At 41.8% G+C, this 24541-nt stretch overlaps 1 protein-coding gene across 4 annotated transcripts in view; it reads left to right on the top strand.

The window, feature by feature from the left end:
• The window catches only part of PLCE1 (phospholipase C epsilon 1), a 377706-nt gene that overhangs the window by 312988 nt on the left and 40177 nt on the right, over positions 1-24541 (top strand). For all 4 annotated transcript variants that reach the window (XM_027528501.1, XM_027528499.1, XM_027528500.1 and 1 more), the window contains 8 exons: positions 25-161; positions 2452-2690; positions 4459-4520; positions 5223-5388; positions 8830-8937; positions 10050-10166; positions 13912-14070; positions 22038-22167. In XM_027528501.1, coding sequence (XP_027384302.1) covers positions 25-161; positions 2452-2690; positions 4459-4520; positions 5223-5388; positions 8830-8937; positions 10050-10166; positions 13912-14070; positions 22038-22167 — 1118 coding nt within the window. The remainder of the gene's footprint in view (positions 1-24; positions 162-2451; positions 2691-4458; positions 4521-5222; positions 5389-8829; positions 8938-10049; positions 10167-13911; positions 14071-22037; positions 22168-24541) is intronic.

Here is a 24541-nt window from a genome sequence, read left to right as displayed (position 1 = left end):
AGGTGTTCTCCATCCTGTGTCCAGTGTGAGGAGCCGCAAGGACCTGAAGGACCTCTTTGACATCTACGCCGTACCCTGTGACCGAGCTGGCTCTGAGGCAGCCCCCCTCTATACCAACCTGACCATTGACGAAAATATCAGCGGTCTTCAGCCTGACCTAGGTTTGTGTGACAATTTAATATTTCCTTTTGAGACCTTTCTACCTAAAAATAATTAGAGACCCAGTCATGCAAACCTTCAGCCTGTCCCACATGGCACACTACTCCCAGGAGCATGGTGAAATGCTTAGAGAATCATTTCTCTAATGGGAGTGTCATGGGGATGGTATTGTTAGCATTTTGGACTAGGAAGTTCATCATTGTATGGGTCTGTCCATAGAGTCTAGAATATATTTAACCAGTAGAGCCTTCCAGTCATTCTGACAACTAAAAACCCTTTCCCACTTATTTCCAAATGTCCACGAAGTTTGTGGCATGTCCCAGTTGGGAACTGCCAGTTTCTTCCCTACCTCCAGGGGGGTGGGTGCTCCACCCAGCGTTGGGAGCTGTCTGCCCTTTGACAGGAGGGTCTTCCCTGACCTCAGCAAAGTACTCCTGCCTGAACATTCAGGACATTTTTCCTAACGCGTAAACCAGCATCTCTATTCCTTGATCCCATTCACTGCCACCACCTTTACCATCACCACCCATGTATTTTAGGCCTATTATTTTTCTCTTCTGTTCTTGCTGGAAACCATAAACCTTTCTAAAAAGCAAAAAACAAAATGAACATAGTCCTCTTTCCTGCATTTTCTTTTTTAATTATTTAAAAACATATTGTCCTTAAGCTAAGAATACTAACCTTTTTCAGCCTTACTTATAAATGTACATAACTGTAGATTTGTCAAGTAGTTATAGTTTTCAAAAAAATAATAGACTGTTTTTTTTAGGACAGTTAAGTTTACAGAAAAATGAGCAGAGTACAGAGAGTTTCTGTATGCTCTGCCTGCATACATACAGTTCCCCCCTTAGTAATTTTTTGCATTAGTGTAGTATATTTGTTCGCGAAGAGTCAGAAACGACTGAGCGACTTCCCTTTCACTTTTCACTTTCATGCATTGGAGAAGGAAATGGCAACCCACTCCAGTGTTCTTGCCTGGAGAATCTCAGGGATGGGAGCCTGGTGGGCTGCCGTCTATGGGGTCACACAGAGTCGGACACGACTGAAGCGACTTAGCAGCAGCAGCAGTATATTTGTTGAGCCAATATTGATATATTTGAAGTCCATAATTTACATTAATGTTCACTGTCTGTATTTTCTATGGGTTTTCACAGAAGTATAATGACATGTATTTGCCATTACAATAGTATACAGAATAAATAGTTCCACTGTCCTAAAGACCCGCTGTGCTCCGTCTTGTCATTCTCCTACTCTCCTCTGAACCCCTGGCAAATACTGATCTTTTTCCTGTCTCCATAGCTTTGTTTTTCCCAGAATGTCATATAGTTGGGATCATATAGTATGTATGTGGCCTTTTCAGACTAGCTCCTTTTACTGGGCAATATGTGTTTAAGGTTTCTTGATGTCTTCTCGTGGTTTGACAGCTCATTTCTTTATATTGCTGAGTAATATTTTGTTATGTGTATGCTTGGCCATTCATCTATTGAAAGACATCTTGGTTGCTTCTAAGTTTTAGCAATTATGTAGAAAGCTGCTGTAAATATTTGGTATGTGGGTGTTTTTGTGGACATAAGTTTTCAACTCACTTGGGTAAACACCTAGGACTGGAGTTGCTGGATCCTATGGTGAGCCTATATTTAGCTCTGCAAGAAACTGACTCACTGTTCTCCATGGTGGTTAGAGTGAAAATGACCGCCCATACCAAAGTGGGTGCAAATGTGGAGCAACTAGGGCATTGCTGATGGGAGGGTAAAACAGTACAGCCAGCTCAGAAGAGAATTTGGCTGTTTCTTACAAACTAGAATGTACTCTTACCGTATAATCCAGCAACTGTACTCCTTGGTATTTACCCAACTGAGCTGAAAACATATGTTCACACATGCACCTGCACAGTTTACAGTTACACTTTTGAAGTACAGAAAAACTGTAATCTTAAGGGTACGTCTTCCATGCATGCTCAGTCATAGAAGTGGTTATTCTCAAAAACCAAAGTCTGAATTCAGCCTAAAGTCCCCGACCAAATTTACATGTTTGCATCTGATACTGAAGTTTATGGGCTTTTAGGATCACTGACCTAGCTCTCTTCATTTCTTTTATTTATTCACTAATTCATTTTTTTATTCCTTCAACTATGTGAAGCCAGGAAGAAGCACTGAGCTTGATGGCTTGTTTAGACAGATTAGTGAAGAGTTACTACAGCTTAATAGTTCCACAACACCATTATCTCCAAAACGGGCTTTATGAAAGATGCTGGCTAGCCTGTGCATGTTCTGTTCGGTGGTTCTGTTTCAGATTTGTTGACCAGAAATGTCTCAGATTTGGGATTATTCATCAAGAGTAAACAGCAGCTGTCTGACAACCAGAGGCAGATATCTGATGCCATTGCTGCTGCCAGTATTGTGACAAATGGCACTGGGGTGGAGAGCACATCTCTGGGTGTGTTTGGAGTTGGTATCCTCCAGCTCAATGACTTCCTAGTGAATTGCCAAGGAGAACACTATACTTATGACGAAATCCTCAGCATTATCCAGGTTTGTATCTTTTTTGCGTGCAAGCACATGTGTAAGGCTTCTAACTATTCTAATTATTTTCTGCTGAACATTTACTCTTTTTATACTTCTTTCCAATGCCTTTGAAGTCTGGGGGAGAAATAGAAGGTTATTTTTTTTTTTAAATACCAAATATGTAAGTGTTCTTATTTAACATACAGTTAACATAGGTCCTAAACCTTTTTCTTTTGCTGTTGTTTAGTTGCTAAGTCATGTCCGACTCTTTTTCGATCCCATGGACTACATAGCCCACCAGGCTCCTCTGTCCATTGGTGCTTCCCTGGTGGCTCAGAGGTAAAGAATCCGCCTGCCAGTGCAGGAGACTCATCTTTGATCCCTGATTTGGGAAGATTCTCTGGAGAAGGAAATGGTAACCCACTCCAGTTTTCTTGCCTGGGAAATCCCACAGATAGAAGAGCCTGGCGGGCTACACTCCGTGGCACTGCAATAGTCAGATAAAACTTAGTGACTAAACACCAAGTCTTCTCTTACCCAGTGGCTACTGTAAAGAATCAGTACATGATTGTTTTTTGTTGTTCCAGCACATGCAATGGGATTGGTAGTTAGGTCATCAGCTATTTTGATTGTCTAACAAATGTTTATCAGCTTCTACTCTGGGCCTGGAAATACAGTAGTTAAGAGGATCAAGTTCCAACCTTCATAGCAGTTTACATTCTAGTGGGTGAGACAAACTATAAATGAATAAATATATCATGTGATTTCAGGTAATAATGGGCTCTGATAAAAGACTGAGCAGAGTAAGGGAATGGAGGGCTGAGAGGAGTAAGCCAAGGCCCCTTGAGGGAGGTGACACTTGGGCTGAGCCCTGAATGATTAAGCTTTGTGAGGGTCTAAGGAGACAGCTTTCCAGACAGAGAGTAGCAAGCAGAAGCCAGCTTGGAGTTTGTGAGGAATAACAAAAGCCAGAGGGACCATAGCAGACTTGATTTCAGACAGGTGGGCAGGGGCCAAACCATCCAGGCATCTTAGGCCATGGTAAGGAGTCCATGTGAGATGGGATGCTATTGGAATTTTTGAGCAGGGGAAGAAGATGATTTAAGTTTCTAAGAGGTCACTCTGGCCCCACTGGAGTATAAACTGTGCTAGGGAAGGAATGAAGGCCAGAGAAACTGGGAAGGAAGCTGTCACTGTAACCCAGAGGAAGTGGTCATGGCCTCCTCTAGGGGATGAGAGAAGAGAGGGGGCCAGATGGTTCACTGTGGCTGCGCCACATGCAACAGAATTAATCTAGGCTTTTAGCCTCCCTTGTCAATTGATTAGGAATCAGTGGATTAGCTGGCCAGTGACTGGACTTGATCACTGGCGATGCTAAAAATGTAAGATTATGGTCACATTGAGTATGCACTAAGTTCTGATGGAGCGTGAACACTGTCCTGAGTGGATCTTCACGTTTCACCTCCCACCAACTCTGTAGTAGCTGCTGTTCTGATCCCCATCTTTACCTGGATAAACTGATACTGTTTGTTTCCATATAAATCAGCTTTATTCTTTTCTCCTTCTCTTTTTTTTCCCCTCTTAAATAAATATGCTTCCTATAATAAACTCACACATAATAAATGTTTTCTTTTGGACTGAAAAACTACATTTTACCACTCCATAACTAAATTAGTCCAAATATTTGGTTTAGATATTTCCTGATGAAAACAGAACAGTTTTAAAAAATGATGTGGTGGTTTTTTCCCCTTTAGTTTCCTTTACCTAAATAACACTCCTTTTGTATCCCTTGCAGAAGTTCGAGCCTAGCGTTAGTATGTGTCATCAAGGCCTAATGTCATTTGAAGGATTTGCAAGGTAACTTTTAAAATATTTTTGCCCATCATTTAAGCACGTATATTTTTCAAGTAGACTCAGATACAGAGAACAAACTAGCTGTTACTAGTGGAGAGAGGGCTTGGGAGAAGGACAAGATAAGGGAAGGGGGCCTTCCCCAGTGGTCCAGGGGTTGAGACCACATTGCCAATTCAGGGGGCAGAGGTTCAATCCCTGCTGGGGGAATCTTAGTTCTGCCATGTGGTACAGCCAAAACATAAAATAATTCTTTTTAAAAGATAGGGGAAGGGGACTAAAAGATACATATGATAAATACAAGGATTAATGTACAGCACAGGAAATATAGCCAATGTTTTATAATAGCTTTATGGAGTACAAGCTATAAAAATACTGAATCGCTATGTTGTATACCTGAAACTGGGCTCCCCAGATGGTGCTAGTGGTATGGAATCTGCCTACCAATGCAGGAGATGTAAGAGACATGGCTTCAATCCCTGGGTTGGGAAGATCCCCTGGAGGAGGACCCACTCTAGTATTCTTGCCTGGAGAATCCCATGGACAGACAAGCCTGGCAGGCTACAGTCCATGGGGTCGCACAGAATTGGACACGACTGAAGCAACTTAGCATGCATACCTGAAACTAATATATTTTAAGTCAACTATACTTCAGAAAAGAGAGTATATAGTTCTCCTATACATGTCTGACAAAATTGTTTCCCCTAGGTTTCTAATGGATAAAGATAATTTTGCCTCGAAAAATGATGAGTCACAGGAGAACGTTAAAGAAATGCAGCTGCCCCTCTCCTACTATTACATTGAATCTTCACACAATACCTACCTCACAGGCCATCAGCTCAAAGGAGAATCCTCAGTAGAACTCTACAGCCAGGTACCGAGAATTTCACTGGGAATGTGGTTTTCATTAACCTTATTTACGTAACCCCCTGTCACAGAAAGTTGACCCCAGCCTCCTTTGATGAGTTTATATGCTGTTAATTGTGAAATGTGAGGAAACATGATGTGTGGGAAACTGGTGATATATACGGCTGTTTTCTGTCCTCTTTTTCTTTCCGTTCCCCTCCCCCCATCTATACTTAACCTTTATTCTAGGCAAAAATAAATAAATAAATAAGTAGTAGTTTGAGACTCATAGCTTTTAGATCTTGGTTAGTCTGACCTACCCCTACTAAAATTAGATTTTCCCATGAGAAAACTATCTAATCGCTTGCCTAGATGCTAAATAAATCAATATATTGTAGTGGGAAAGCATAGTAGAAAATGCAACTGTCTATGAAGTTATTCCCAGAATATTGTTTGTTTTGTTTTGCAATTTGTTAGAAAATTAATTCATCATTATGACAACCAACTTACACACACACACACAAAATCTACAAAGTGTAGGCACTATCCTTACACACTTAAATTGATGGGAATGTCCTCAAAAACTCAGAAGGGTCTCTGGACTAGAAAAAGCACATCCTTTTCACCTAAACATCCAGCTGTCAATTATCTGTATGACTGGTGCTTCTGTTGTATTTTCTGCAACACCTTTGTCTATGCTGCCTGTTTTCTGAACTCTCACAAGATGAGTTAAGTGTGGGAGGATCTAGCTAGGTCCTGTGTGTGTGTGTGTGTGTGTGTCCATGTCTGTGTGTTGGGGGAAGGGGTCCAAGTGTAAAAATTTTAACTGTATTTTATACATAAACGCAGCACACTTGTGCTTCCTTTATTCTTCAGATTCGTCTAGATATTTCTCAAAGCATGGGTTAAACTTCTGTCCCAAAGCTTATCGGGTATGGAGTATGTCTTTTAAACTCTAAAATTTAAGGTGATTTTATTATGAAATGAAGATGTGTTCTTAGAGTCACGATTTTCAAAATAAGTGTCTGTCAAGGGACCTCAGCTGCTGACACAGAAGGTCAGCATTAGAGGGTCCCATGCCCTGCTCCCACTGCAGCTGAAGATTTGCTCTTGTATGTGCTTTCTATATTGGCCCTCTGTTAGCACTGAGAATTCCAAGGTTAAAAGAAGTTTCAAATCTATTGATATAAGGGAAAGAAATGAAATGTGTGTGTGTGTGTGTGTGTGTGTGTGTGTGTGTGTGTGTGTGTGTGTATTCCAGGAAAATAAACAGGGACTGGTGTCCTAGCTTTAATTCCTACTATACTTACCTATTTGACATCAGGGAGGTTTTCTTTTTAAATTTTTTTTTTCAGGGACTTTTTCAGGGACATTTTCTTTTTAAACTCCTTAACATTACACCCCAAGCCTTTGAATAAAGCACAGAAACTCCTAAAATAGATTCACAGATGTGATTAAACCTTAAATGTAGGCTCCCTTTTATTTCATTTCTTACCACTCTGCTGTCCCTCAACTCCTCCAATTACCTCCTAACATTCGTTACTTATGGGGTCATTGAGAAGTGAGAGAAAGCCCTGTTCTCACCTGGAATTTCCAGCCCTGGTTCTCCTCTTCTAGTGGTATGTGGAAACTTTAATGCAGACCTTTAACCTTTTCATGCTGAAAACCCATCTGGTCTGCTCCTGGTCGGTGAACGCTCTTCCCAGTGTGGCTCACTACAGAGAGCCTCACGTCCCAGCTGCCATGTTACACAACAGTTTCGGCCCAAAGCAGCACACCCCTAGATACTCTAATGCTGACAAATGCTGGGGGCTTTGGGATTCTTTACCACAGAATCAGTTGCCTGTGGGATGAGAGGTCGCCTAGGAAAACTGGGTTGTCAATGGTGGGCAATGGGAAGAATCTAGCAAGTGTCTCATATAAAAGCATTAAGGGGGATTCAACTATCTAAGTTATGTTGTAGCAACTGTAGTCGGAGAAGGCAGTGGCATCCCACTCCAGTACTCTTGCCTGGAGAATGCCATGGACGGAGGAGCCTGGAAGGCTGCAATCCATGGGGTCGCTGAGGGTCAGACACGACTGAGCAACTTCACTTTCACTTTTCACTTTCATGCATTGGAGAAGGAAATGGCAACCCACTCCAGTGTTCTTGCCTGGAGAATCCCAGGGACGGGGGAGCCTGGTGGGCTGCCGTCTATGGGGTCACACAGAGTCGGACACGACTGAAGCGACTTAGCAGCAGCAGCAGCAACTGTAGTGGCCACTAGCCCTCAGTTACTGGATTGCTGTTACATGGAAATAGGTATGTGGATTCTTAAATCAGAGAGTTGGCTCATTCACAGATACATATGCCTCTTAGCTTGGTTGACCCTTTTGAATATCACCATCTTTAAGATGTTCCACACATAGAGTCTATGGAAGAAGTTGATCCAAGCTAACATTACAGAGATGCCACCCAAACACATGGGTCAGGACCTCTGCTTCCAGCTTTAGATCCAGGAAAGCAAATAGGTATCATCTCATCTAATTCATTGGTCATGTTTCCTGGAGTTCTTTGCTGAGGTGGTCATGAGATAATGCATCAGAGCTTTGGGGGCAAGTGTGTTATGATTGATTACTGATGACTGCTATGGGTATGGAAAAGGGGAGCTTATGGATTTATTTGCCATCTCTGCTGTGGATGCTGTTCTAGGATTAGACAGCAAACAAATTCCTGATAACTCCTTGCTTCTACCCTTCTTACATGCTACATGTTCACAGCAAAGGTATGAGTTTGGGGCCTAAGTAGAGGAGCTTTGGGATTCCCAGGTGGCATAGTGGTAAGGAACCTGTCTGCCAATACAGGAGACGTGAGACTCGGGTACAGTCCCTGGGTCAGGAAGATCATCCCCTGGAGGAGGGCTTGGCAACACTCCAGCATTCTTGCCTGGAGAATCCCGTAGACAGAGGAACCTGGCAGGCAACAGTCCACAGGGTCACAAAGAGTCAGACACGACTGAAGCAACTTAGCACCACACGCAGAGGAAGTTTTATCCTGATTAGATTCATATAAATATTTCAGTTCATTAAAGAATCAGTGTCCTCATTTCCTCATCAGCACCTGTGTCACCTCCTCTGACGTCTGCCCAGATAGAGCTCTAGCCTGGCTTTTTTGTTTCAGGATATACCATATGTAGGTCCCTTGGACCAAAGTTGATGGGAAAATGATCAAATGTTATTGCTATCAAATTTTACCTTCCACTAGTATTCAGCTCTGGTCAGCACTCTTTCCACCTTAATCTGTCCTATCCCTTCCCCACCTGTGATAAATTGTGGCCTTTGGCCAACATGCAATGTTTCTTTTCAATCTTAGGCCCTTCTGTTTTAGCCTGGAGCGTGAACACTGATATGTGGAAGCCTGTGCTGGGTTTAATTTGAGGCTTTATCTCCATTTGCTCATCTGGGGTGGATTCACTCATTGATCCCACAGGTCCTCCTGCAAGGCTGTAGGAGTGTAGAGTTGGACTGCTGGGACGGAGATGATGGAATGCCCATCATTTATCATGGACACACCCTGACAACCAAGATCCCCTTCAAGGTAATGCTTCATAACTTTCTTTAGATCAGATCACAGAGAGTCATTATCTTCATTCGTCATTTAAATAAGTGACTCTTCCAAATTATACCTTAGGTTGGGGGTTCTTATCCTGGGGCTTAAGACTTCTCCAAATTGTGGGGGTCTGCACATGCTCATTTTTCTGGGAGTTGATCTAAAACTCTCCTTAGATTCCCATTCAACCAAAGTTTAGTAACCATTACCTTAAATTAGTTATCATGTAATAATGTTATTGCAATTTTTGTATCATAAAATGATATATAAAAGGCAGGAGTTGTTCCTTGCTGTAAGAATTAAAGATCATTTTTCCTGGTGTTCTGCTGACAAAGGCCAACATCATGTGTCTGGGGAGGATGAAATAACATTCTAAAGTAATGAGAAATGATTCCACCTCGGGAGATTGGTCGCCCAGGAAGACTGGTCTCACTGTATTATGATGTCAGTTTCTAGGCAGTTTATTTGTTCATTGTTCAATTGTAAACCTCAATCAGAGGGTCTTTGGCTGTGGCATCATTTTGTTTTTTCTGAACTCTAACTGGACTGAGAAGGAATATTACTATTTCTGTCTTACATATGAAGATAATGGCTAAAATATATTTTCTCTTCAACTCATTTTCCTATTCAGCCTTCTTTAAACGTTTTGTGCCTTGTGCTGAGGAAAAGAGGGATTGATAACTGTTTATGTACATACATAAATACAGGTGATATATGTCTTATTGCCCCAAGTAGATTTGATTGTAAACTCCTTGAAAGCAGGAAAATATCTTATGCATCATTATTTTTGATACTGTAACTAAAACAATGTATCTTACCTATAATATACTCGTATATATATATTGATTTGTTAAATTGACAATACTGACAACTGTTCCTCATAGTATGTGAACAATACTTAATATGAATAGTTTAATGTCTTTATAGAAAATAACCTATTGTATTGATTAACTTGAAAATATATTTAAAAAGATAGAAACCACTTTGGCCAGAGTCTTCTGCATACACCAAGTTAGATGCTTTCTGTGGCTATTAGTATCTTGCTTCCTGACACCCTGGGCAGATATCTGAGCTCTGATGAGACTTTTCGGCCCTCACAGGAAGTGGTTGAAGCCATCGATCGCAGTGCCTTCATCAACTCTGACCTACCCATCATCATATCGATTGAGAACCACTGCTCATTGCCTCAGCAACGAAAAATGGCAGAAATTTTCAAGGTAAGGTATTAGCTAAGTGACAGGATGGTGGCTTGGTCTTTGTCTTGTTTGACTATTGTTGAGCTTAATTTGGGGCCACCGTGGACCACACCACAGCTGGGCCTCAGCTGTAAAACATGTATAGTTAGATCCCTGAGACCTGAGAAATGGGGATGCCCCTGTGAGCTTGGGGCTCTCTCTTGAGTGGTTCATCTTTTCAGCTAGTGATTGAAGCATTCTTCTGTGGTCTTCTGGCAATTACTAGAAAGCCTTCAGAGGTAAAAGAAGACCAACTCTCCAACACTTTTGGAATCACAAATCAGGGGTGCCAGGATGTCATCTGTCAGTTATATATAGAAAAGCTGAAAATATTTAAGGGCAAAGAAGTCAAATCTTCTTGTGTCCCGACTTCAGATACAGAGATCCATGTTGGCAAAGAGGTTAGACTGGCCACAACAATTGCTGTTAGCACCCAGCTGTTCCTTATGCAAAGAAACTATAAGACAAACAGATTTAAAGGCAGATACTCCAGTATACTTCCCCCTTCCTCCACTGGTAGAGGGATTTATGGGAGTATGGCTCTCAGTGGTAGGGAGGGGCATGGAGAGAAGAAAATGTTCCCAAATACAAAACTAATGCCAACAAAACTAATTAGCCTTTCATATTGCCTTTTCTTTGGCAGCATTTAGAATGATGGTCTCTAAACTTTTTTTAAAAATAATGTTATTTATTTATTTTGTGTGCCAGGTTTTCTCCAGTCACAGCAAGTGGGGTCTATTCTCCAGTTGCAGTGCATGGGCTTCTCATTGTGGTGGCTTTGCTTTTTGCAGAACACAGGCTCTAGGGCACAAGGGCATCAGTAGGTTAGGCCTGTGGGCTCAATAGTTTTGGCTCCTGGGCTCTAGAGTGTGACTCAGTAACTGTGGCACATGGGCTTAGTTTCTCTGAGGCATGTGGGGTCTTCCAAACCCAGGAAGCAAACTCACAGCTACATTGCGGGTGGATTCTTTACCACTGAGCCATCAGAGAAGCCCTCTAAACTTTTTTGATTGCATACTTCTATCAGTAAAACACACCATGTATTCCTATTGTGTATATTGACTTATTCATAAATTATATACATATCCTACTTATTAACATAACATAACAGGGACTTCCCTGGTGGCTCAGACGGTAAAACATCTGTCTACAATGTGGGAGACCCGGGTTCAATCCCTGGGTTGGAAAGATCCCCTGGAGAAGGAAATGGCAATCCACTCCAGTACTATTGCCTGGAAAATCCTATGGACAGAGGAGCCTGGTAGGCTACAGTCCATGGGGTTGCAAAGAGTAGGATACAACTAAGCGACTTCACTTCACTTTACTTATTAATATATTTCATATATATTAATTAAAACATGCAAAAATAAAATATAAAAGAGGGTAACAGAAAGGATGAAAGTAAAGAATAGCATTTTAATGCTATTATTTATTTATGATACAAAAACCTTTTGCTATCATAAAAAAATTAGGACTATTTATTTATTATCTAAATTTTTAGTGGGAACAATGTGATTGAATACACCTCATTATTTTTGAACTTTTGTGATTGCTGACTTGCATGTCTGGTTTTAAGCTTAGTTTATTATTTCAGTATTTGTCTTTAATAGCTATCAGATCAGAGCAGATCAGTCGCTCAGTCATGTCCGACTCTTTGCGACCCCATGAATCGCAGCATGCCAGGCCTCCCTGTCCATCACCAACTCCCAGAGTTCACTGAGACTCAGGTCCATCAAGTCAGTGATGCCATCCAGCCATCTCATCCTCTGTCGTCCCCTTCTCCTCTTGCCCCCGATCCCTCCCAGCATAGTAGCTGATGAAGATGCCTTACAAAGATACCTGTACACAGATGGAAAAGGGTTATCATTAACTGCACTTGTTAAATCATGGTACTCATTTCTCAATTCCATTAATGAGGCAAAGGTTCTTGTTGGAATTTGGCTAGAGAGTTTGTATGTAAAGGTCTTGCCTTTATATACTTTTACATTTTGGGGCTTCCCTGGTGGCTCAGATAGTAAAGAATCTGCCTGCAATGCAGGAGATGAGAGTTCAATCCCTGGGTCAGGAAGATCCCCTGGAGAAGGGAATTGTGACCCACTCCAGTATTCTTTCCTGGAGAAGTCCATGGACAGAGGAGCCTGGCAGGCTACAGTCCATGGGGTTGCAAAAAGTCAGACACAACTGAGCAACTAACACTTTCACTTTTATATTTTTAACAGATGAGTTCAAACTCCACTAAAATCCTTCCTTTAGAAGATTTTGTAACCATTAGAAAGTCTGTTTCCAAGTTTTCTGACTGTGCATACATGAGTGTTTATGTTAAAATACATTGTTTCCTACAACAAAATCACATCACAATAGAAATATCTTTAGACAGCTGTCTTTACTCTTTCCAGAACACAAATTTTATCTAAAAAGCAACTGCTTTCTCAATCAGTGTTAAAATGTTACACTTACCATATAGGAACAGACTAATAGTGATTTTATAATCGTCATCATTTGGTAACAAAGTGCAGCACAGAAAAAGTCAGAAATTTTAGGATACTTTTTTTTAAAGAAAATTGCGTAACTTAGAATACTCCTTTGACTAAGTGGGCTTCACTGGTGGCTCAGACAGTAAAGAGTCTGCCTGGAGACCCAGGTTTGATCCCTGGGTCAGGAGTATCCCCTGGAGAAGGAAATGACAACCCACTCCAGTATCCTTGCCTGGAAAATTCCATGGACGGAGCCTGGCCGGCTACAGTCCATGGGGTCACAAAGAGTCAGACCCGACTGAGCGACTTCACTTTCTTTGACTAAGTGCATTTTCCTCATATAAAGTGTGAGCTTCTGTATGTTGTAAAGGATTTTCATAATCACTTTTCATCTAGTTACAAAATATTTTAAAGAAAAATCTTTTTGCGAAATTAACCACAGTGGTCACCATGGCACCCAAACTGTGATCATCTCAATAAGCTGGTACCAAACGAAGATGTGAGGACTGGTACCAAACGAAGATGTGAGGGACATACCTTTGGTCCCTCTGCGTCAGTGGAGAGCCCTCACCAGTCCTGCAGGCACCTTTATAAACAGCCCCTGACATGGACTGAAGGCCCCATTTTCAGTCTGTACATTAAGCACTAACAATCTTCCATTTTTGTTCTGTTTTCATTAAAAAAGAAAAAAAAGACAACTAGAAATAGAAACTGCCATATTTTCTACCCTCACCCCAGGGGGTCATCCTGTGCCTTCCCCCACACCCACCTCCTTGGGGGACACAAATGTCCCTTTGGAGACCAGTGCTCAGGAAACCTTTGTGAGAATGGCGTCTGCGGCTCTTTATACCAAATGGTGACAATTTCTCCCTGTTATTTTTCATTTTGTCCCAACTTCGCACCTTCTTCAAGGTTTATCTCCTGTGCCCACTTCTGGAACAGTCCATATTCTACAGACCACGTCCTCTGACTGAATCTCTTTTTCTTCTTTTGTACATCAGACCCCAGAGTATCTTCCTAAACAGTTAGAGCTGCCCTCTGGAGAGTGGCCTCAAGCCCTCTTCGTGGTTTCTAACTACCTCCCTTCTTTCTGCTAAGAAGCTATGCAGAGGGTGGGGACACACGGATACAACTTCTTTCCTAGCTCCTCTTCCTGGGATTTTTAGAAGAATCCCACCGGGCTGAAATATCTAGCCAAGTGACTCAAGTATAGACAAAAGTCACTGATGATGTGCTTTCCTTTATTGTTTCAGACTGTGTTTGGAGAAAAACTGGTGGCTAAATTCTTATTTGAGAGTGATTTCTCAGATGATCCTATGCTCCCCTCACCTGACCAACTCAGAAGGAAAGTGCTTCTCAAAAATAAGAAATTAAAAGCCCATCAGACACCGGTGGATATCTTAAAGCAAAAGGTACGCTCTTGTTAAAGAGATTACAGGGATGCTGCGTGCCCAGAACAAAGAAATTGATGTCATTCTAAACTTTCAGCCAGGTAACCGGTTTTTGGAGATTCCCTTTCCTTGAATGATATATTTGAGTTTTGGCTTTTGTTTTAATAGACTGATAAATACTCTCTTCCCACTCACATAAAATTTTATTTTGAAAAATTGATATAGAATGCACCTCATTGTTTAATTTATTTTGGGCAGAATAATGTATGACCTTTATCTCTGGATCTGGGCTTCACAATTCTCAACCCCTCAGTGGTCACTGGAGTCCTCTTTAGAAAGAGTCCCTGCCCCTGTGGAGCTCTTGAACATGGGGTTGTGACCCCTGAGGTCAGTAGTAGACCCCCAGTGGCAGCAGCTCTGTGGTCCTAGCCCTGTGGAAGCTGGCACAGTGCATCACTGTGGTATGTGGACCCCAAGGCACTTCTGTATCGGCCTCACTCATGCCATCTATACTCAGAGCACCCCAAACTTGCCTGCATAGCAGGCCCTCCGCCCAAGGATCTGTGAAAAATTTCAGGTCCAGGACTGGTGAGTCCATATACCAGGTTGGACGTACTCATTGCACAAAATGACAGCTGCCAAAACTATTTGCCCTATTTAGGAGGGCACTTTTGGCCCTGAAACACCACTTTTGAAACTTACCACAGCCAAGAGTTGCTGCATAAACCTCCTGCAGCCCCCAACAGGAGGAGAATAGTATTTATTTTGTATAAATATATAATAGACAACATAAATTATATACAAATATAACATACAAAAACCATACTTGTCAAATAAATCAGCCCAGTTAGACTTACATTTGATCCAAAAAGGTCTGGCTTTATTTTTTTATTCATATAAACATTATATTATCATCCCTCTGATGCACATCTCACTTCTGAATTTTAATTCCAAGGTAGATGGATAGACAGACAGAGGAAAGGAAGGGAAGAGGAAAAGATAGGTAGATAGATGATAGATAGATAGATACAGATAGATGATAGACAAGACATAAAACCTTGAATGTGTTTACTGCCTGGATGAAATAAGACGCCCCCTTCTTTCATTTCTTAAGACTCTCTCAGGAGCTCTGCATCCTCAAATGTTCTTTTTACTGCCTGGAATGGTTTTTCACCTCATCTCCTGTATCACTGCAAGATTGTTGCTTGATCAGTGGGAGTTCTGCTTGTTTTTTGTAAAGTGAGAAGAACAATCATGAAGAGTAAGTGGGAAGGGAAAATTAGCCAACCACAAGCGTGTTCTCAGGCAGGCCTGTTTTTAGGTAGATATATTCCTAAGTATTTTATTCTTTCCGTTGCAATGGTGAATGGAATTGTTTCCTTAATTTCTCTTTCAGTTTTCTCATTATTAGTGTATAGGAATGCAAGGGATTTCTGTGTGTTGATTTTATATCCTGCAACTTTACTATAATCATTGATTAGTTCTAGTAATTTTCTGGTGGAGTCTTTAGGGTTTTCTATGTAGAGGATCATGTCATCTGCAAATAGTGAGAGTTTTACTTCTTCTTTTCCAATTTGGATTCCTTTTATTTCCTTTTCTGCTCTGATTGCTGTGGCCAAAACTTCCAAAACTATGTTGAATAGTAATGGTGAAAGTGGGCACCCTTGTCTTGTTCCTGACTTTAGAGGAAATGCTTTCAATTTTTCACCATTGAAGATAATGTTTGCTGTGGGTTTGTCATATATAGCTTTTATTATGTTGAGGTATGTTCCTTCTATTTCTGCTTTCTGGAGAGTTCTTATAAAAGAGTACCCAAACATGTTGAAATTGGTTTCTTTTAAAGATCCAAACCTGCGTGTTCCTAGAAGTCTTCATGTGCCTTGCAGGCACACATTGCCCAATTTGACCCTCATGCACAGCTCTGGGCCAAGAGTTGCAAAAGCAGCCACCTTCAGGGGCCAACCAGGAAACATAAACATAAGAGCCAGCTGGATATATAACAGTTGGGAAGTGGCGAGGAGGGCAAGGGAGTGCACATGGCTTCATGAATGAGCAACCCTAATTAAAAATTCTTAAAACATTGCATCAGCCAAACAAGTCTGGTCTGGAGGTGAAGTCAGCGCTAAGTGCCACCAGTTTGAGACCTCTACTAGGTCTGCCTTTGTCCAGATCTGCACTCCCCAAAGCTGCTGCATTTACTGGGGTTCCAGAAGCCATGAGACCTATACTGCTGCTGCTGCTGCTAAGTCGCTTCAGTCGTGTTCGACTCTGTGCGACCCCAGAGACGGCAGCCCACCAGGCTCCCCTGTCCCTGGGATTCTCCAGGCAAGAACACTGGAGTGGGTTGCCATTTCCTTCTCCAGTGCATGAAAGTGAAAAGGGAAAGTGAAGTCGCTCAGTCGTGTCTGACTCCTAGCAACCCCATGGACTGCAGCCTACCAGGCTCCTCCATCCATGGGATTTTCCAGGCAAGAGTACTGGAGTTGAGTGCCATTGCCTTCTCCTGAGACCTATACAGATGGGCTTTATTTTGAAGCCGTTGACTAAAATGTTAGCATGTGTATGCCTATGCCCAGCCCTCCTCAAATTCTGCAGCAGAAACTGACTCCCCAACATAAAAGGCACTTTTTCTTTGGCAGTACTGTTCCTCCACTCTGCTTTCTTTATCCAGAAACTACTGCCCACATCTCAGTGCCAAGCAGATGCAGCTGCCCTCTGCTCTATGGTCTTCAAGACGTAGTTGGATGTTCTTGTAGCTGCTGCCTTTCCTGTTCTTTGCACATTTGCAGTGACTTATACAGTGTCCATTCCACTAATGAATAGATTGTGTTGTTGCAAAAGTCTTCTGTATGTGGAGCCCGAATCTTCCTTCCTGTTCCTCCTACTCTTTGGCACAACTTTCCTCTGCAGCTGCACAGACTAATTGCACATCCTAAAAGCCAGCATGTGTCTTCTCACCAGCTTTTCTCTTCTCCAAGCTAAACGTTCCTGTTGTGTCAACAGTGCCTCACAGGATATGACTCTTCCATTAAGACTATTTTGATATTCTTACATTTGTGGATATGCTTGAATTTGTCCATCTTAAAACATGATTTCCAGAACTAAGTCCATGCTCAGGGTCTGTCAACTCATGAACAGTATAAGCATCACATCTCTTAATCTGAACTTTATACTTCAGTTAATACAACCTCAGACTGTTCTCGCTGTTTAAATTCTTTAACACCTATCAGGCCCATGTTGAGTTTGTGGAAAACAAACAGTTCAGTTGTTTTCATAGGACTAAACTTATGTCTAGTCTCCCCATATTTCCAGGTTTACAATTAATGTTAACCTTCCGCATAGCAGGAGCCTCACATTTATCACTATTAAATTTGCTCTTCTTGGTTTGAGTACGTTATTACAGCATATAAGGTTCCCTGTGGGTTTTAACATTAGTCATCCAATGTATTTATTAGCAGTTTTCCAAACTGTGCCTTCACCCAGATTGCCCTTGAGCCAGATGGCCCAGTGGAGAGCCCTGTGGCCCTTCTTGCAGGACCTCCCTGGAGTTTAGGTGATTATCCCTCCTATCTGGTTCTCTGTTCTCTGAAACCCACATTTCTGCAGAATCTGGTTCAACCTCTTTCTTTATAGAATAGAAATTGAGGTCTAGCCATCTATGGGACTTTCTCCAAGCCTCCCAGCTCGAAGTGGCACAGGCAGGATTCTGATTCAGGTCTTTAGGAAATACCTTGTCAAAGGCAGTCCAGAAGTCAGGATACACTGATAAGAACCACTGGGGCAGGGACTTCCCTGGTGGTCTAGTTGCTAAGACTCTGCACTCCCAGTGCGGGAGGATTGAGTAGTTCGATCTCCGGTAAGGGAACTAGATCCCATATGCCACAAGTAAAGACGCTGCGTGCTGCAGCTAAGACCCAACGCAGTCAAATAAAGAAAGAAAGCATCACTGGGGCACTTTCAAAGACACAGAGGCTTGGGTCCCAAATCTGCCTAACTAAATCAGAATTGCCATAAGGAAGTCCTGGTAGTCTGTTTACTTAAAAATAATTTTTACCATCCTGAAAGTTGGGAAATGCTGCTAATCAGTTATTTCCCACAAAGTGAGTTACCTTACCCAAAAGGTCTAAACAGGTTACTGTATGGGAGATTCGTTCTTAGTAAACTTGTTCTACGTCTTTCTAGTCGCCTCTTTATTTTCTGTGTTCTCACAACCAAATAATCCATTCTGAGACTTTGTCACATATCACCTTGACATTTCCTACCATTTGACTTCCACAACTTACTTCTTCCTCCTTTTGGAAAAAATGGGACAATGTAATCCCATTATCACTGTTTTAAGCACAGTTCCAGACCCCCGTGATTTTCCAGGGAGTTCTCTGGTGGCTCAGATGGAAAAGAACCTGCCTGCAATGCAGGAGACCCAGTTCAGTCCCTGGGTTGGGAAGATGCCCTGGAGAAGGGAATGGCTACCCATTCCAGTATTCTTGCCTGGAGAATTCCATGGACAGAGGAGCCTGGCAAGCTACAGTCCATGGGGTTGCAAAGAGCTGGGCATGACTGAGTGACTAACATGTTGACAGTCATATTGTCAAGGCCTTTCAGTTGCCTGACAGGCTGTGGGTCCAGACCTGGTGATCTGAGTTCACATGGGGCTAAGTGATGCATGCCTAGAGCTCCAGTGTGCTCAGAACCATTCCTAACTTAGAGCATCTGAGTCCTTTCTATTCAAAGAACTCACCCTCAGCAAGGATCGACTGACTCACAGCTGGATTTCTGAACCCTTGGTCTGAACTCCAACCTGCTAGATTCAGACAGTTCACTCTCAGTGCCTGGTGCTGTGCTGGGGGCTGGAGGAACCAAGCCAGTGAGACATGGCTCCTGCCTGGGCCCGTCTGAGCCACAGTCTTCACCTGATCCCTACCTCTGACTCTCTGACCTATAACTGAATTGCTTTTATCAAGGGCTGAGATCCTGTTCTTCTGTCCTAAAATGAGTAGGATATTGCAAAAAATAAGGAAGTCAGCTCTTGACTGTCATTGGCCCACCCATCCCATACTTCCTGCACTGGGGGAAGTACCTGCAAGTTGATGGGACCTTGACTCTCCGCTTTCTGATACCTGGCGGCGAAACTTTGAATGGCAGCTCTCCCTTCCTGGTTCTCCCAACTTTCTGCCCGGGGCGGGGGTGGGGGGGTGGGCGCTTCCCAGCTCTTGGCATTGCCAGTCATGATACTTGGCTCCACCCTGCATGTTTACTGTTTGGAGGCTATTTGCTTATTCAGGACAGATAGACTTGCTTCTGTGGCTCACTTGTGCCTGGAGCATATTTCCCAAAGTTTGAAAGAACACTAACCCTATGAGACACTCTGGAAAAAAAAAAAGATTCCCAGTTAAATAAGCGTGGGAAATACTGCACTGGAGATCTTTGAAGAACCGTGATGCCCTTTAGCATATTTAATGAAGGCTCTGAGAAACTCCGTAGTAGGAATGTGTTTTAGTTTCTGTAAGATGTTGTTTTTAAACGTCCATTGTGTTGTGTGGTTACTGTAATTGTCATTTTTTTATATAACAGCTGTAAGTGTTCCATAAAAATTTTGAGCTTAGGCCATGTTCAGTTATCTGGAGTGGACTGCATTGTACAAGATTTATCTGTATATCGACATAGCCTAAATCCTATCTTCCTTATGTATATATTTTATTATAAATACAATATAATCACATTTCAGGAAGCTTAAGGAAGAATTATTGTAAAATACACTTAATTCCGAAGCCAAACACAACCTGTATCACAGGGATTCTCAACCTTAACAGTATCTATGGATAGAATTCAGGAGGCCCATGAAGTTAGGTGAAAAATTCATTTTTTTCTTTTTTGGCCACACCACGCAGCTTGCAGGATCTTATTAATAGTTCCCCAACCAGGGATCAAACCCATGCTCCTTGCAGTGGAAGCACAGAGTCCTAATCACTTGGGCCTCCAGAGAATTCCTGAAAAAAACAAAAATTACATCTTAATTTTCACTAACCTGTAGCTAAAATTTAGCCTTTCCTCTGATTATAAATATAAGAAACACACTAGAATAAACTTGACAAAGTATGTCTTTGTCAGCAATAGAAATCACAGGTTTTCCATGTTAAATCAGAGTTGCTGCCATTATCTCTAAGAATTATTTATGCTCATCACTATTTCACAAGCATTACATGACCTACCATTATATATTTTTCACTGTGTTAATAAAGAAGCATATATTCCTATAGCACTGATTTGTCTTTTTAACATTTGATAACTATAGTCAACATTCCTTTTTTCCTTTGTAATCTTATATATTTTATTCTATGCATTTAAAATATTCTGAGAAGGGATCTTATCTCACCAGACTGCCCAAGGGATCTGTGCCTGCTGTATTAACATTTAAAATCTAGCCTTTTATGCATGACATTTTATATAATTATAATCATTATATAGAGACATAAAGGTATTCAGTCAGTTCAGTTCAGTCGCTCAGTCGTGTCCAACTCTTCGAGATCCCATGAATCACAGCACGCCAGGCCTCCCTGTCCATCACCAACTCCCAGAGTTCACTCAGACTCACGTCCATCGAGTCAGTGATGCCATCCAGCTATCTCATCCTCTGTCGTCCCCTTCTCCTCCTGCCCCCAATCCCTCCCAGCATCAGAGTCTTTTCCAATGAGTCAACTCTTCGCATGAGGTGGCCAAAGTACTGGAGTTTCAGCTTTAGCATCATTCCTTCCAAAGAAATCCCAGGGCTGATCTCCTTTAGAATGGACTGGTTGGATCTCCTTGCAGTCCAAGGGACTCCCAAGAGTCTTCTCCAACACCACAGTTCAAAAGCATCAATTCTTCGGTGCTCAGCCTTCTTCACAGCCCAACTCTCACATCCACACATGACCACAGGAAAACCATAGCCTTGACTAGACGGGCCTTTGTTGGCAATGTAATGTCTTTGCTTTTGAATATGCTATCTAGGTTGGTCATAACTTTCCTTCCAAGGAGTAAGCATCTTTTAATTTCATGGCTGCGGTCACCATCCACAGTGATTTTGGAGCCCAAAAAATAAAGTCTGACACTGTTTCCTCTGTTTCCCCATCCATTTCCCATGAAGTGATGGGGCCAGATGCCATGATCTTCATTTTCTGAATGTTGAGCTTTAAGCCAACTTTTTCACTTTCCTCTTTCACTTTTAGTTCCTCTATTGTTGAACTTTTAGACTGTTTCCTGTTTTTAATTCACGCAAATAACTTTGTCTGTACTTTGGACTATTTCCTTATGCTAGGCTCCCAGATTTATATTTATTCTTATATCCTGCATTATTCCCTCACAGTAATTCTACTCAAATGTAGAGGCATATGACCTTCCTGTGTGCTAACACATCAAGTTTCCAGAAGCTTCTAAGCCTATTTTGTTAATCTGACTGATGGTTCAGATAAAAACTTTTTTGAAATGTTGATAAAACTTTATTTGTTGAAAAAACTTTATATTGTTCAAGGAATTTTATTTAAATCAACTATTCTTTTTTCCCATCCATAGGAATTCTAACATTTCTATCAATGTCAAAGACCTTTAGATAGTATCTTAAGAAGCGGGGAGCAGTTTTTTAGCAGAGATTTTCTTTTTCAAAATGGGTGGGCTAACTTACTTCCTCATCATTCAGGATTGATGGTTCTCTGAAGCACCCAGGTTTCTCCTGGGAAGGAGGAAAGTAGTCCTAGGGGACCTGGATTCCAGTTCCTTGTGATAGTTTTCTAAAAGTTCCTGGATTCCTCCTGCAAAGATGTTAACATCTGCCTAAGTATTGATGTTGTATTTTAAGTGAATGTAGAGTTTTGGGGGTTTTTTTCCCCCCAGATAATCAAAATAGGTTAAGCCACTTTTTAGGACTATGTAAGCATTGGGTAGTCCTTTTGAAAACCATTAATGAAAGTTTAGTAGCTGGGTATCTGCAGTCTTTAATTATTGATATCTTACAGGCTCATCAGCTAGCATCCATGCAAGCTCAGGCTTATAATGGTAGCAATGCCAGCTCCCCACCTGCTAATAATGAGGAAGAAGAAGATGAAGAGGATGAATATGATTATGATTATGAATCCCTCTCTGATGGTAAGAGAGCCAACACAACACTGTACTCAGGGAAGCACACTTGGATGGTTTTTCTACTGGGTTTTTTGGTGTCTTTTTTTTTTTTCCCCAAAAATAAGTCTGGCACTCCATAGACAAACAATACAGATTGTTGTAATATTACCTAAGAGTTTCTGGAATCCTGTCACTTAGCAAGGAGGACCAAGCAAGGAAACGGATTCTTGTCAGCCACCAGAGCCATTACGAAAGGAAAGAAGAGGATGTGGAAAGCAGCACAGGAGTTGTTCCTAAATTGGTTTCTAGAGAAGGAGGTAGAATTACAGCAGAGAGACCACATTCTTAGAAAGAAAGTGAAGTCGTTCAGTTGTGTCCAACTCTTTTCGACCCCATGGACTGTAGTCTATCAGGCTCCTCCGTCCATAGGATTTTCGTAGACTGTGGTTAAATCTTTTCTATCTCCTGAATCACCTGCAGGGGGTAGCATCGAGTTCCCATGCTTCTCTCCATTGCTTTCACTCTTGCTTTAAGAGCAGGGAAAAAAATGAAACATCATTCCCCTTCTGCACCAGCCCCCCTACCCTGGTTCTCACGTTACTTAGCCAACCAGACATTTCCTTCTGGCCCCACCAAAAAGATAAAAGAACACGGGTGAGGACTACTGGTGCACTACAAAAAAGTCACAGGAATGACGTTACCCACCCCTGTTTTACAGGTGAAGGGGGCTTCTTACAAGAGAGTTAGGTTTCAGGTGTATTTCATCTGCGCTAAATTCATATCTCTGCTAGAGATTATAAAATGCTTCCTCAGGTACTACTGCTAATGATGGATTGTTTTAATTTTGGCAACATCTGAAAGACAAATATGTAGTCATGAAAAAAAATGCCAAAGTTCCTGTTTACTTAAACATTTAAATGTAGACTATATTACTTCTCATTGTGTTGTTAATGTGTAGATATACCCAGACCAGCAACCATTTACCACTTGCATTAAGACTGCAACCAAGGGACGTCCATGGAAGTCCAGTAGCTGGAACTTTGTCTTCATTGCAGGGCATGCAGGTTCCATCCCTGGTCAGGAAGCTGGGATCCCACATGCGTCGAGGCCAAAAAGCCAAGACATGGAACGGAGGCAGTGCTGTATCAAATTTACTAAAGACTTTGAAAATGCCCTACATCAAAAAAATCTTAAAAAACGACAGCCAAGCCTCCTCCAAATATCCGCTTCTCATGCAGCATGATTGTCTAGTCATGTTTCATTAGCCTCCATCATGGTCAGCAGCTACAGTCTAATCTGTTTCTGCCCCCAAATATAATTCTAGTCTCTGTCCATTTAATAATTGTCCTTAGTAGTAGTTGATTGCTTCATGTGCTCACTCAGTCGTGTCGGGCTCTTTCTGAGCCCAAGAACTGTAGCCAGCCAGGCTCCTCTGTCCATGGTGATTCTCCAGGCAAGAATACTAGAGTGGGTTACCATGCCCTCCTCCAGGGGATCTTCCCAACCCAGGGATCGAACCCAGGTCTTTGGGTGGATTCTTTACCGTCTGAACCACCAGTGAAGCCCGAGAATACTGGAGTGGGTAGCCTTTCCCTTCTCCTGGGGAACTTCCTGACCCAGGAGTTGAACTGGGGTCTCCTGCATTGCAGGCAGATTCTTTACCAGCTGAGCTACCTGGGAAGCCCTGACTGCTTCATACCATCAGCTAAAAACTGACCTGAAACCCTGTCAGTTAACACAAGGGGCATATTCTCTAAATTGGGAGACTGAAAGAGGGTGATAACAAGAAGGAGTCAAGATCATTTCTTATATCCTATTCCTCAAAAGCTGTGGGAAGATCCCCTGGAGAAGAGAATGGTAACCCACTCCAGTATTCTTGCCTGGAGAATTCCATGGACTTAGGAGCCTGCTGGGCTATAGTCTCTAGCGTCACAAAGAGTCAGACACAACTGAGTGGCTAACACCTTCACTTTCACTTTTCTGAATCCATTGAAAGCAAGTCAGGCTGAAAACTCACCTAGGTAGCCCAGTTTATCTCTGTGACAGCTCTAGTCCTCAGTTTTCACATATATAAAATGAGCAAATTTCTCTAAAGCCTTTTTTTGGCTATAAAGCTGTGATAGTTCCTGGGAACTATCTGAAAATTACTTACAGAAAATCTAAAGGAAGTTGCAAATGAGGCTCATTTATTTCAGGAAGTACTACTCTGCCTTTTGGCCAGTAAGTTGTTAATGAATATTTATTCAATTAAATTTTATTAAAGCAACATCAATTAATTTTTCCCCAACCTTGCTCTACATCTTAACTAGCGTTGAACATGCACTATAGATTTGAATTTACAACTTTATATAGACATTCTGTGACTTCATATATATGGAGTCTAATGATTGCATGATTCTAA

This window comes from Bos indicus x Bos taurus, chromosome 26, assembly GCF_003369695.1.
Source record: "Bos indicus x Bos taurus breed Angus x Brahman F1 hybrid chromosome 26, Bos_hybrid_MaternalHap_v2.0, whole genome shotgun sequence".
Lineage (NCBI taxonomy): Eukaryota > Metazoa > Chordata > Mammalia > Artiodactyla > Bovidae > Bos > Bos indicus x Bos taurus.
The sequence above is the reverse complement of the archived record's forward strand: the minus strand, read 5'-3'. Positions and strand labels throughout refer to the sequence as shown.